Consider the following 12,581-nt stretch of genomic DNA (forward strand, 5'->3'; position numbering starts at 1 on the left):
TACTGTTCAGGAATGGGTGATTCAGCTTGCACACGTGCATACATCAGCAGCCAACTTAGAAATGGTTGTTTTCAATGGGAAATGTATTCAACTGTGTCAACTATGCATGCACAGGTAGGCAATTAAAACAACCATTGGCAAAGCCAAGTGGTCTGGCCTTCGCTGCGCAAATACTTGTGTTGCCAGCACTGACGGTCATTAGTGAACAATAAAGAACCCAAACTATTCAACTAGAGCTGCCTATGTATGCACATGCACAGACAACCATCTTTGAATGTTTCTGAATTCTCTTAGCATTGTGTAGTGCTCCAAGTTGGTTGATGCATTAAAAATACGCTGGCCATCTTGGAAAGCTAAAGAACTATAAAGCATTGCAAAAGTATTCCAAGATGGCCCTCTTTCATGGGGATGCATGGGTGGACCATTTGGAATGATTATAATTATAGTTTCAAAAAAAATTCAAAGATGGCTGCTTGTGCCTGCACATCATACACACGGGTAACCATCTTGGACTGTAGTTCATCATACTTTATTATTTTACCAATCCAGTGTGGTCAATCACTATCTTGCAATGGTAAAATAATATGGTTTGCATGGAATGCCACACACATTAAGATAGCAGCATGCATGAAACTGGTGGCCATTTGCAAATAGACAGTGGAAATCCAAAAAATCCGGTTTATTTGAGGTTAGTATGTTCTTTGTGATAATCGCTGTATGTTGTTTTATATTTGTGGATACACAAGCTGACAACACACATATAGGAACCCAAGCCAACGAACAAAGTGCATAGAAGCTGTTAGAAAGTCATCCTTTTGACCTGTTTACCCCCATTTTTTTGCTGAATGATACTGGTGTAAACTAACTCCGACTGTACCCTGGGTTCTGCTAACCAGGCCTAGGGCCAGTGCTATGTGTAAAAAATTTACATATAATTGGGTACACTTACAATTGACAATGACAGACCCTATAAGTCCCTAGTAGATAATAGGGCCAGACGTTGCAATATACGTATAAGTACATAATATGGCCAGGGGGTTCAAACTACCTATAAGTCCCCACTATGTAATAGGCATAGGAAGTTTAGAGGTTCAGCGAATTTCCTGCACTTGTATGTATGCACTGCTAAGTGCTTGCTGTCATTTTAAAGGCAGCCTACCATTACAGACTGTCTTTAAAAGTAAATTGTACACAAATTCGACTTTGGTGATCTGGGTACTTAAAAAGTGATAATCTACCATATTCTTACATATTAGGCCCCCCTGGTATCCCAGGGGTAGTGGGGCATGTAACTATAAGCAGGGACCATATAAAAGATGTGTTATATGCCCTGGTGAGGAAAAACTGCTTATTTCACCCCACCCCCTGGTAGATACTTAGCTCCATAGGCTAACATTGCAATATTTTAGGTAAACATAACTATTGCTAGGGAAGGAGTTAAAATGTCATTCAATTACTAAAATTATTGATGTTGATAAATGCAACAACTTGCCATTGTTGAATTTATCATACCTAGTACAGTAGCGGACTTATGGAACTTTTTCTTCTGATAGCAAAAATTCAGCCTTCTAATGGTCTCTGCTGATTGGTCAGCCGTAACAGCTGATTTGATTAGGTGATAAGTGGTCTGATCAGAGGTTATCTGATGGAAAGAGCTCTGCAACTGGGGAGGATGGGTCCTGCAGAGGGGCTGAGTAAGTCAAACTGAGCTCAAAGAGAGAACAGATCATTAAGGATTGCTAGGCATACCTACCCCCACATCCTGTGGCCCAGCCAGATGGCTGATTTGGGACATGAATTTCCAGAGATCAGAGTTGGGAGAGCTAATGGAAAGGAGCCACACTGTGGGTTGGTTTAGCTAACTTACTCCTCTGGAGAGAAATCATCCATGTTAGGGATAGTAACGGCTACATCCAATTACATACACTTTAATGCATTGCTAGACTAATAGAGCTGACATGGAATTTAAACATACAACATTACTAGAGAAACAGATACTGCACGCACTGCACAGGGGGAGGAATGAGGGACACATAAGACCAGAAACATGAAATTAAGTTACAGGCCAAGTTAACAAAAGTATTTTGATGACTCAGAAGAACACTATTGTCCATAAAATGGCATTAATATTGTATAATATAGTGGTAGATTGTGATATATATATATATTGTACTAAATACACATGTGCTGTATTTCACTCTTTTTTTGTATATATGTGTGGTGTGTACTCCGGAACATTAAGGGCTAGCAACTGGAAAGGCACAAGAGTCCCAGTAAACAGGATTCTCCAGTATTGAATCCTTTACAGATTCACATGCTTGAATCTTCCCAGTCGTCATGGTGGGAGTCCCACGGTAACGTAAGAAATAACAGTAATACAACATCGCCATAGACCTCCATAGAACAGAAAACTCACTTAAGTAACTTTTCAGCCTCATTTTAAAACATCCAAACTTCAGCCAATCACAGCTGAGACCTCAGAGTTCCCTTCCCCACAAAGCCACCAGACCTCAGGTTTCTTACCGCACATTGTGTGATAGGAAGCCTCCCTGCTCAGTTACAGTATTTCTTTTCAACTTTTGACCTCCAGTCTCCGCTTTAACTACTCTCAAAGTATTTCTTGGACTTTATACTTTTGACCTTCCTGCTTTTGAGATACCAGAGCCTACCAAAGGGCTATTTAGGCCCTGTAAGACCTGTGGGGAGTGTAGGCTGTTCTATGAAAACCCTACAAACAGTGCCTATATTGCCTCAACCCTGACCACAAACCCAGGGAATGCAAGTATTGCCACACTTTTTCAGCTACAACCCTCAAAGATAGGGAGGGTAGGCTGTTACTCTGGGTACAGAAGAGAAAGGCTGCTTCAGATTTGTTGTCTGAACCTGAGTGAAAAGGCCCATTCTTCCTCAAGGAAAAGAAAGGAGGGCAGTCCCTCTTCACATCATTCGGACTCTAAGAGATCTAAGTCCCAGGACAAATCGGAGCCTAAACACCACAAAAACCTCAGAGGCTTCAAAGCCCTCTTCAGCTCCTGCATCTGCTTCTCTGACTCCTCTCAGAGACCAATCTTCTCGACCGTGGACGGCATTGTCGTTGAAGATTCCACTCTTCTCAAGAAAACCAGAGGTTCCTATACCGTTGCCGGCTTTGCTGGTGACGACTACGACGTCGACGGCAACAACGGCGGTGGGAGCTTCGACGACGGTTACAACGGTGTCGTCGACGAGGCCTTTACCACAGGCGAAAATTTCATCGTCGACCACAGGTTCGTTGATGATTCCAGCGATGACGTCCCTAGAGACGAATGCCGTCCACGCACCGTTGATAGGACCACAGACGAATCCATCAGCGTTTGCACCATCATCGAGCCTGTCAATGGGACCATCGACAGAGGGAAAAATAAGTCTCCTCCAGCCCAGCAAAATCAGGATTTCTCGAAAATATCTCCTTTACCTCCTGCTTGCCTTTTGGACTTCCAAGAGTCAGAGAATGAAGGTATGTTTGGCCCTGCTTGCAGTCCATCGCAGTTAAGGGTCAAGTACCAAGATTCTGATGATGAGGACATTGGGGGCAATGATTCATCTTCATACCTGGCTGGAGAATTTTCTTTTGCGGAAAGAGACACACCTTTCATGCAGAGACCGGATTCCTTCTGGGAACGTTATTCTTACGAAGACAAAGAAGGAGCGTCATCAGTTTAGGAAACCACCAATAACGTTCCAGTGTCTCTGGTGTCTGATCTCCGTCACATGCTTAATGACTATTACAGGCATTTTCCGGACGCAAATGCTCCTCAGAGTTCTTTACCTCCCCACGAGGTCCCTACTATTCTTCCAGGCCAATGTACTCCCAAATCCACAAGGGAGAAGACCCTCCCTCCTCCTATAGTGATCACAGAGGATACTATGGATGCTCAGACAGAAGAAGGGGAGATGCAAACAGACACAGGTGCCCATGATGAACGGGATGAATACACAGCCCCTATACCACCATCTCCTAACCCTCCTGCCGCAGATTCCCTCTGGCAGATACCGGGGGATTTCATGATCTTCTAGTGCGTGCCTCCAAACGTTATGATTTGCCAATGCCTACTAAATTAACTGAGTGTTTTCTATATGATTTTAAACCAGGAACTCAACGTTCAGTGAGACAATTCCTATAATTGATTTTTTATGGCACAAAGGGCTAAAGTTAATGAAAACACCTGCCTCCGTTCCAGCTGTTATTTCAAACTGGACAAAAATACAATGCTCCTTATGACTCACCTGCATGCCTCATTGGTCACCCGAGGCCGGACTCTGTGATCATGCAAGCAGCACAGAGAAGAACCAAGAATCCAGCATCTCCCTGCACTGCACCACCAGACAAGGAGTGCCGTTGCCTCAACAATATTGGAAAGAGATTCTCGGCTCTGGCAGCGACCTCCATTAGAGTCACTAATGTCAAGGCCATTTTGGGGAGATTTGACCATCAGATGTGGTCGGACATCTCTACTGTGTTGGAATATCTCCCAGAAGATAAAAAGAAAAAGGCAAAAGATATTATTGTGGGGGTAGAAAGAGAATCTTCGGAGATCATTGAGATAGGCATGGACATTTCATCCAGTGCATTTCAACAAATGGCAGGAGCGCAGTTCTGCGTCGCCAGAGATGGCTAAAAGCAACCACCTATCGTCCAGAGGACCAAGCCAAGGTTTTAGGCATGCCTTTTGATGGGGAGTGCTTGTTTGGTAAGCACATAGACGAGGATCTACAATCTATAAAGAAAGACATAGATATAGTCAAAGCCTTAGGTAATTTACAGCAGCGTTGCTTTCAGTGCTTTCGGGCTAGAGGTCGGGGGCAAGTCTTAACCTGTCCACAATTTCAGCAGCGGTACCAGCCGTATCCACAGGGTACCCACCAGCCATACAATCTGTCCTTCCAGTCCAACACCGCTCAGACTTTTTCAAGGCTGGCAGGAAGCAAGAGGAAACAATCTGCTGGAAAGTCCCAAGTCTCCAATAGGAGACAATGAAGCTCATCAGGCCTCTGCTACCGTAGTCCCACACCACGATCACGTCTTCTCCGCATCCTTTCAGAAATGAAACTCCATTTCTTCAGACAAATGGGTTCTAGATATCTTCCACCATAGCCACACACTAGAATTCATTCAGCATCCTCCAAATGTCCACCGTACAAAGTTATGTTCTGTCATCTTGCAGATCTCCAAAAGGAAATAAATGTGCTTCTTCTCAATCAGGCCATAGAGGGAGTACCCCTCAACCAGCAAAAATAAGGGTTTTATTTCCACATCTTCCTCATTAAAAAATAAAAAATGGAAAATTGAAGCAGGTCATGGACCTCAGAATGCTGAACAAGTTCATAAAGAGTCAATCTTTCAGGATGCTCTCTCTTCAGGAGATTCTTCTCATGGAAAAAGGGGATTTTCTGGCTTCTCACAATCTCCTCAATGCCTAGTTCCATATTCACATCCACCCTCAACATCGAAAATTCCTCAGGTTCAAAGTGGCCGGACGCCATTACCAATTCAAAGTGCTTCCATTTGGTTTCAAGTCTGCTTCCAGGGTGTTCACCACAAAGTGCATGGCACTGATAGCTTCCTTCTTAAGACATTCAGGTCACCAGGTGTTCCCGTACTTGGACGATTGGCTCATAAAGGCTCTGTCTTTTCAAGTGGCAGAAATTTCAACAAGAACCTGTTGCGTTCTCTTCCAGTCGCTAGTTCTTTGCATCAATCTGGAAAAATCGTCCATTATGCCGGCCAAATCGTTGGTCTTTCTGGGTGCACAAGTCCATGCTGGGGATGATGTCCTTTTGCATCCTGATCATTCGCAATTGCCGACTTCGCATGCGACCGCTGCAGGAACAGCTCGATGCGCAGTGGGTTCAGCCTCAAGGTCCATTCAACGACAAGATTTGCATTTCAGCATCAATGACAGCCGCTATGGCCTGGTGGATATTCAAGGACATCCTGTCGCAAGGCCTCTCATTCATTCACTATGTACCACAGTTGGTGATTACCTCAGATGTATTGATTGATGGACGGATGGGGGGGCTCACCTTCACGAATTGCAGGTTCATGGCAGGTGGTCCCTCAGGAATCTGAGAGTCCTAAATATTCTGGCACTCAAAGCTGTGTGTCTAGGTCTGAAGGCCTTCCTGCCTTGGATCACAGGTGCGTCAGTGCTCATCAAGATGAATTACACTACGGCAATGTTTTACCTCCAAAACCAAGGCGGAACGTGATCTCGAGCGATTTCCCTTCGTACTCAACAGATATGGGAATGGCTCCTTGTTAACCACATCTCCTTGCAAGTGGAGCACGTGCCAGGAATTCACTCAGCATGGCCTCCAAACAGTGCCATGAATGGGAGCCCAATGACCAGTATTTGAAGGAGGTTTTTCAATTCTGGTGTTACACAACATTAGATATGTTCGCTACGTTCCGCAAAAAAAAGTGTCCTCTTTTTGCAAGCAGACATCCTCATCAAAATTCGTGGGTAGATGCCTTCCAGTTTCCTTGGACGGGGATGTCCACCTACGCATTCCCCTGTTTCCACTCATTCCTAGAGTACTTCAGATAATTAATCAAGAGCCTTGTCAGATCATTCTCATTGCTCCAGGTTAGGCAAGACAGTTCTGGTACACCGAGCTGCATTGCCTGTCAGAGTGTTCTCCGATTCTCTTCCCTCCAAAGGATGATCTTCTGTACATGAACAAGGGCCAAGTGGTTCATCCACAAATTCCCTCTCTTCATTTGTCGGCTTGGATCCTCACCACGCTGAATTTGGAGATATGAGGCTTTCCAAGGAGTGTCCTAAGATATTACAGAAGTCTCGAGCTCTGTGTACGTTGAAATGTTACACAGCTAAATGGAAGATATTCTTTGCTCGGTGTATCTCACAAGCATTACATCCATTCTCATCATCTCCGGAGCAGGTGCTGCCTTATCTCTTGCACTTTGCAAAATCAGGACTTTCTCGCTCTTCCATAAGAGTTCACTGCTTCAATTTCTAGGTATAGAAGACGCTCAAATCAAAATTCTCTGTGGTCTAACCGACTCGTCAAAGAATTGAAGACGTTAGCTCCCCAGGTGTTCCCATACCTAGACGATTGGCTCATAAAGGCTCTGTCTTTTCAAGTGCCAACTTTTCAACAAAAGTCTGTCGGGTTCCCTTCCAGTCTCTAGGTCTTCGCATCAGTCTGGAAAAATCGTCCATTATCCCGGCCAAATCGTTGTTTTTTCTGGGTGCACGTCTCAACGCAGAGCTGGGCAAGGCCTTTCCCACTCGGTTGAGCTAAACAGATGTTACAGAAGCCATCATATTTGCTCAGTGTAGGAAAGGGTCCCTTTTTGCATGGTTACCCCCAACTTTTTGCCTGATATCTGATGCAGCCTGACTTGATGTGCCCTGAGTCTCTGCCAATCAGGTTCCCAGGGTCTGTGTTCTTTCCCAAACCTGTACTTTTGAACCCACAATTGCCACATATTTGGGCACAGGTAAGAATTTTGTAAAATGTACCATGGGTACCTAGGGCACTGTGGCCAGGGGAGACCTCTAAGGGCTGCAGCACCTATTGTTCCACCCTTATAGGCCCTGTACCTTAACACCCACACACTGCCATTGCAGGCTGCGTGTTTTGGTTCAGAGAAAAGTGAAGAGTCAACTTGGCACACAGCGATGTGTGCCAAGCAACCTGCAACCCCTTGCCTGATGCCCAGATAAGGCACCCCACTAACAGGGTGCACTAGCCCTCAGATGAGTCCATTCTTAGGCATTGTAAGTGTAGTAAAGCCATAAAGAGTATGTGGTCTGGGAGTTGGACATTACAAACTCCACTGCTCCATAATGGCTTACCTAAAAACTGGGAAGTTTGGTAGCAAACTTATCAGCACATTAAACCCACACTGATGCCAGCGTGGGATTTAATGTAAAATGCACTCAGAGGGCATCTTAGAGAGATGTGGTTTGTGAATGGCTGCCCACCCTTTGTCACCACCAGACAGGTTTCTGGCCCTTTGGGTCTGGGTCCAAAAACAAAGCCCATCCTGGACAGAGGTGCCATGCCTCCTCCCCCAGCCTGAAGGGTCCCCCGCCCGTGACCTGAACTAGTAAAGAAACCTGACTTCAAAAAACACTATTGCACCTGACACCCCACAGCCTTGGGTGGCCCAAGCAACGTTGTCTAAGCATCCCCCAAGAACTCAACTTACCGCTCCAGGTGGTGGTTGGCTTTAGGAAGTCTCCCTTCCCGAGCCTGCAGCAACTTTGCCATACCAAAGTTCCCCATTGGAAACCACAAAGTCCTGACGCCTTCTTGGCAGCCTGCACACGGCTGCCCCTGTGCTGCTGGTGGTGCGGCTCCTGTGCTGATCGTTGGCCTCTGCACTCATTTTCCCCAGGAGCTTTGCTCCTACACCAGAGTGCCCTGCAATCCGCTGGTGGTACAATTGAAGTGCCTACCTAGACCTTGGGGAACCTTGGTTCTAACCCCCAAGACTCCTACTCACAAGTCCAGGACTTATCTGTGAAACCGATAACCTTTTTTTCCCAAAAAGGTTCTGTGTTGAGCTGATGTTTTGTATGGAAGAAAAGTAACTATACCTTAAACCCTAAGAAGTCTTACTTACCTTCTATTATGAGATCCCCCGGTGTGGTATCTAGGCATACCAGCTCTATTAGGGGAAACATCCTCTACATCGCGGTGATTACACCGCGATGCAGTTGCAATGCAGCCGTTACAACGCAAGTCGTTACATCGACTTGCGCTGGATGGTGCTATAACCTAATGAATAGTAAGATTTACTATTCCAACACCTTCCCTACTGTACGTAGACTGGTGCTGGAATAGTAAATCTTACGATTACTAAGTCCAGCGCCCTCCTGCACAAGTCGTTGTAATGACTGCGATGTAACATACCGCGATCATTTTGATTGCGTTGTTACATCACATATTCCTCTAGTAGTCGATGTAGTCAGATAGTAATCAAAAACCATTCCAAAAGCAATTACTGTATAATTTTAAGTTTTACAATTGAAAGTACATTACATTGAAAACATAAGTATACATTGTTTTATACTTACCCAATTGGGTAGGTGGTGCATGAAAATGGTTTGGGTTCCGTTTTCTTTTCTTATTCTCTCTTTTACACCGGGACCTTTTGACTCTATTACCTTCTCTCAACTACACTACATAGTGAGTGATAGTGGTTGAAGAGGGGGTCTCGTTAACTTATGAGAACTGGTTGTCTATTTTGGGTTGCAGCCCTGATGAAGTCAATGTGTATAGATCAATCACGACGAAACACGTGTTGGCGGCATCATTTGGAGGAAACAATTTACTAAATGGAAGAACTTGAATGTGAAGAAATAAACGTTGTTGGAACATCCTTTCCGGAATATCGGAATTTGAATTTGGACCTGGGTGATTGTGTCAATCAGGATTTGAACTGACTTATGAATATACCACTTTCAATTTTACTTTATAGAGTGCTCGGGAGGGAATTTGTTTGTATTGTGGTTTTATTTAGGTAAAACCTTGTGGATGCTGGTAACCGCATCTTCTTCCCTGGAAGCAACACTTCATATTGTGACTTACTATTAAACCCCGGATTTTGCTGAGCGCCCTGTTGACTGAGGGTTACCAATCTTTCTTTTTGGTCTGGATACTTTCTCTGAGTGTGTGTAATTAGTCCTTGATTGAGTGAATACAATAAATGCTTATCCCACTCTCTGGATAAGCCTAACTGCTCGCCCACACTTGCACAAAGAGAACTGTTAGTACTTACCTAATTTAGCCTCTGCTATACTTCCCTGGACTCTGTGCACACTATACCTTACTTTGGTATAGTATATACAGAACCAGCTTCCTACACTCAGTGACTGTTATTACCAGTCCAGGAATGCTGCATCATGATGTGAACTCTTTTGTATTCACTGCCAAGGAAGTGTACTAGCTAATTTGTATTTTATATGGTGGTAACCACGTTGTGCACAAGCAAAATGTAGTCATTCAAAACGAAGGGAGCCAGTGACTGAAGTAGCTGACGCACTGTGACATGTTGTAAGCTGGGATGGGCAGAAGAAAAATGACAATTTAACGGTCTAGTATATGAAGACCACCTATAAAAAAACCCTTTATGCATGTTCTGTTATTTGTTTGAAGAAACAATAGTCTGGCAAGACAGCTAAAGCTTTCTCAAAGCTCAGAACTAAATACACATTAGTACAGCAAAAGCTTTGACTTTTAGAGGCAAGATCTATTAGCTTTGCCCTTGCTTGTTATTCTTGTGTGTTGAAACTATAAATAATAGTTACTTGTTTTCTTCTCCAACAGGCATCCCGCCTGCTCCATGGAAATCAGTCAACACAGCTTATCTTGTCAGCAGCTTTTCCACTCCAACAGAACACCTTCGGTCAGTCCCATCTTCAGCAACAAGTTTCACATCTCAGAACTGACAGCTTAGGCGACAAAGTCCAGCAACAGTAGCGAGCCCGTGCAATGCATGTGGGGCTATGCCGGAAGCACGCACACTGATGACGGAAGCGACAATGTAAACAGGTTGAGCACTTCAAGACACACCGTTTGAGAGCATCTCTTCGGTAGAGTGTAGGCAGTAGGACAGCATGGCCAGTATGGAAAGTAGTCTTCAAAAGGTGTGCCCTCTACACTGGACTGTTTTAAGGTGAACCGATCACGGCAAACTCTGATCCAAAAAGGGCACACTACTTAGCGTTTTTTAAATAGATTCCTGCAGATCATGGTGTGTGAGTTTTAAGGTTACAATGAAACTTAGACAACTATCGCCGAATATGTTGAAAATTGTGAGACGACAGTCCAAATTCACTCTATTTTTGTACAGATGATTATGGCACACTAAATATTTTCTGAATGTTAAGTGAAATTTTACGTTTAACTGTACCAATGCTGCAAACTTTTACATACATAATGTAAATATGTCCAGTTAAAAGAACGGAATATTTTATAAGCTGCATGACGTTACTATCTGTATTTGTTGGTGGGTGGGTGTTTTCTTGAATTTACGAACATTCTAAAAGTGTGTTGTTTTTTGTTTGTGTTTACAGTGTTATTATGCACCATTACTTTGACTTTGTAGAAGTAACTTGTTTGCGATCATCTTGTGGTTGTCAGTCTGTTGATGTGGTATAGAGCGTTCTCTATGACTGTACGTTAAACAATGCATGCATGGTGTTGCCCTTAACGGTCAAGACACCAGAATCAAAATCACCAACTTGATTTCTTTGTCAAAAGCCAAAAAAGAAACCTTTTTTCCTCTTTGCTGCTTGACAGTCTTGAATTTTACCTCTCAGAGCTATTTTTGTCTCAAGCGAAAGGGAATATTATCAAGGGCAATATCGCCGTTTTAGCAGCACTTTTTGCAGCTAAAGTGGCGATATTTTTATCGCCCTATTTACAATTGGGTGCTAACATGCATTAGCGCATGTTAGCACCCGTTTTTCCGACGCCTCGCTTTGCATCTCTAATGAGATGCAAAGTGGGCGTCACTGTGCAGTACTCTTTGTAAATTATCTCTGATGTGCACATCGGGATATTTACAAGGAGGCCCACGCATTTTTGCCAAAAACTAAGGTCTGCAAAAATGCTGACTTAGGTATACTTACTATTGGGGGTGGATTATGCTGATACGACCATCGAGTTGTATCAGCAAGGTTATCGCCGTTTTCCATGGAACATCGCTGAATGCAGCGATGTTCCATGGAAAACACCGCTATCGCTGGAAAATTATTGCCATTGTGCTATGTGTTCTTAATACAGTGCTAGCATGGTGATAATTATCAGCAATAGCCGGCGATAACATTTTCACGCTGAGGGCGACCAGCGATAATTATCGCTGCCACTTGATAATATGCCCCGGAATTGTTTATGTGAAGTGCTTTTAAAAGAGTATGTATAAATATTTATATTTAAATGTTATGATTCTAATATTGTGAGGGTTCGGCACCATTTAACTGTGTCACACAGAGGCACCTGTTTGTGCGCCTGCCTCACATATGTTCTTGAATATTTTCTATTTGTAAAAGAGTATTTAGGGCTATTTAAATGAAGAAAAGAACACCGTGATGTGCCTTGATGTTTTGAATCAGTAGATAAAACATATTGCTTCAAAAATGTTTTTATCTTGTTATCCTTGCTGAACAGTTTTAACGCCTTTGTATGACACCGACCGAGTATTTGTGTTTTTTTTTGCAGTTAATACATCACGAGATATTGCGATAATTTAAAACTTGATATTGTTTATTTTAGTAATGGCTACTAACTGACATCGGGAGAGAGTATGCCTTCTTCCTACAGAAATACTCACTATTTGCTTTGTGAATGTTGACGGAACACCTTTCAGAGGGCTGCGGGGCAGGCTAGGGATACTGGGCCCAACCATATAGGTTGAGGCCTTTTTACTCCCGATGTCCGCGGATGTGGCCTACTATGGATTCTGAGCAACGGAGGCAAGTACACCTTCTACAGCTGGCTGTCACTGGAAACCATGGCTGAGCAATCCAAGGCTCCCTCTGGGGTGGGCGGAAGTCAGGAGGTTT

At 43.8% G+C, this 12,581-nt stretch overlaps 1 protein-coding gene across 1 annotated transcript in view; it reads left to right on the top strand.

The window, feature by feature from the left end:
• Positions 1–12,211, top strand: part of CLOCK (clock circadian regulator) — a 1,177,342-nt gene extending 1,165,131 nt beyond the window's left edge. Inside the window, exon 22 of the mRNA XM_086962635.1 lies at positions 10,342–12,211. Within this exon, the coding sequence (XP_086818761.1) occupies positions 10,342–10,494 (153 nt within the window). The 3' untranslated portion in view covers positions 10,495–12,211. The remainder of the gene's footprint in view (positions 1–10,341) is intronic.
• Positions 12,212–12,581: the final 370 nt, after the last annotated feature.

Source organism: Lissotriton vulgaris, chromosome 3_1 (genome assembly GCF_964263255.1).
Source record: "Lissotriton vulgaris chromosome 3_1, aLisVul1.2, whole genome shotgun sequence".
Taxonomy (NCBI): Eukaryota; Metazoa; Chordata; class Amphibia; order Caudata; family Salamandridae; genus Lissotriton; species Lissotriton vulgaris.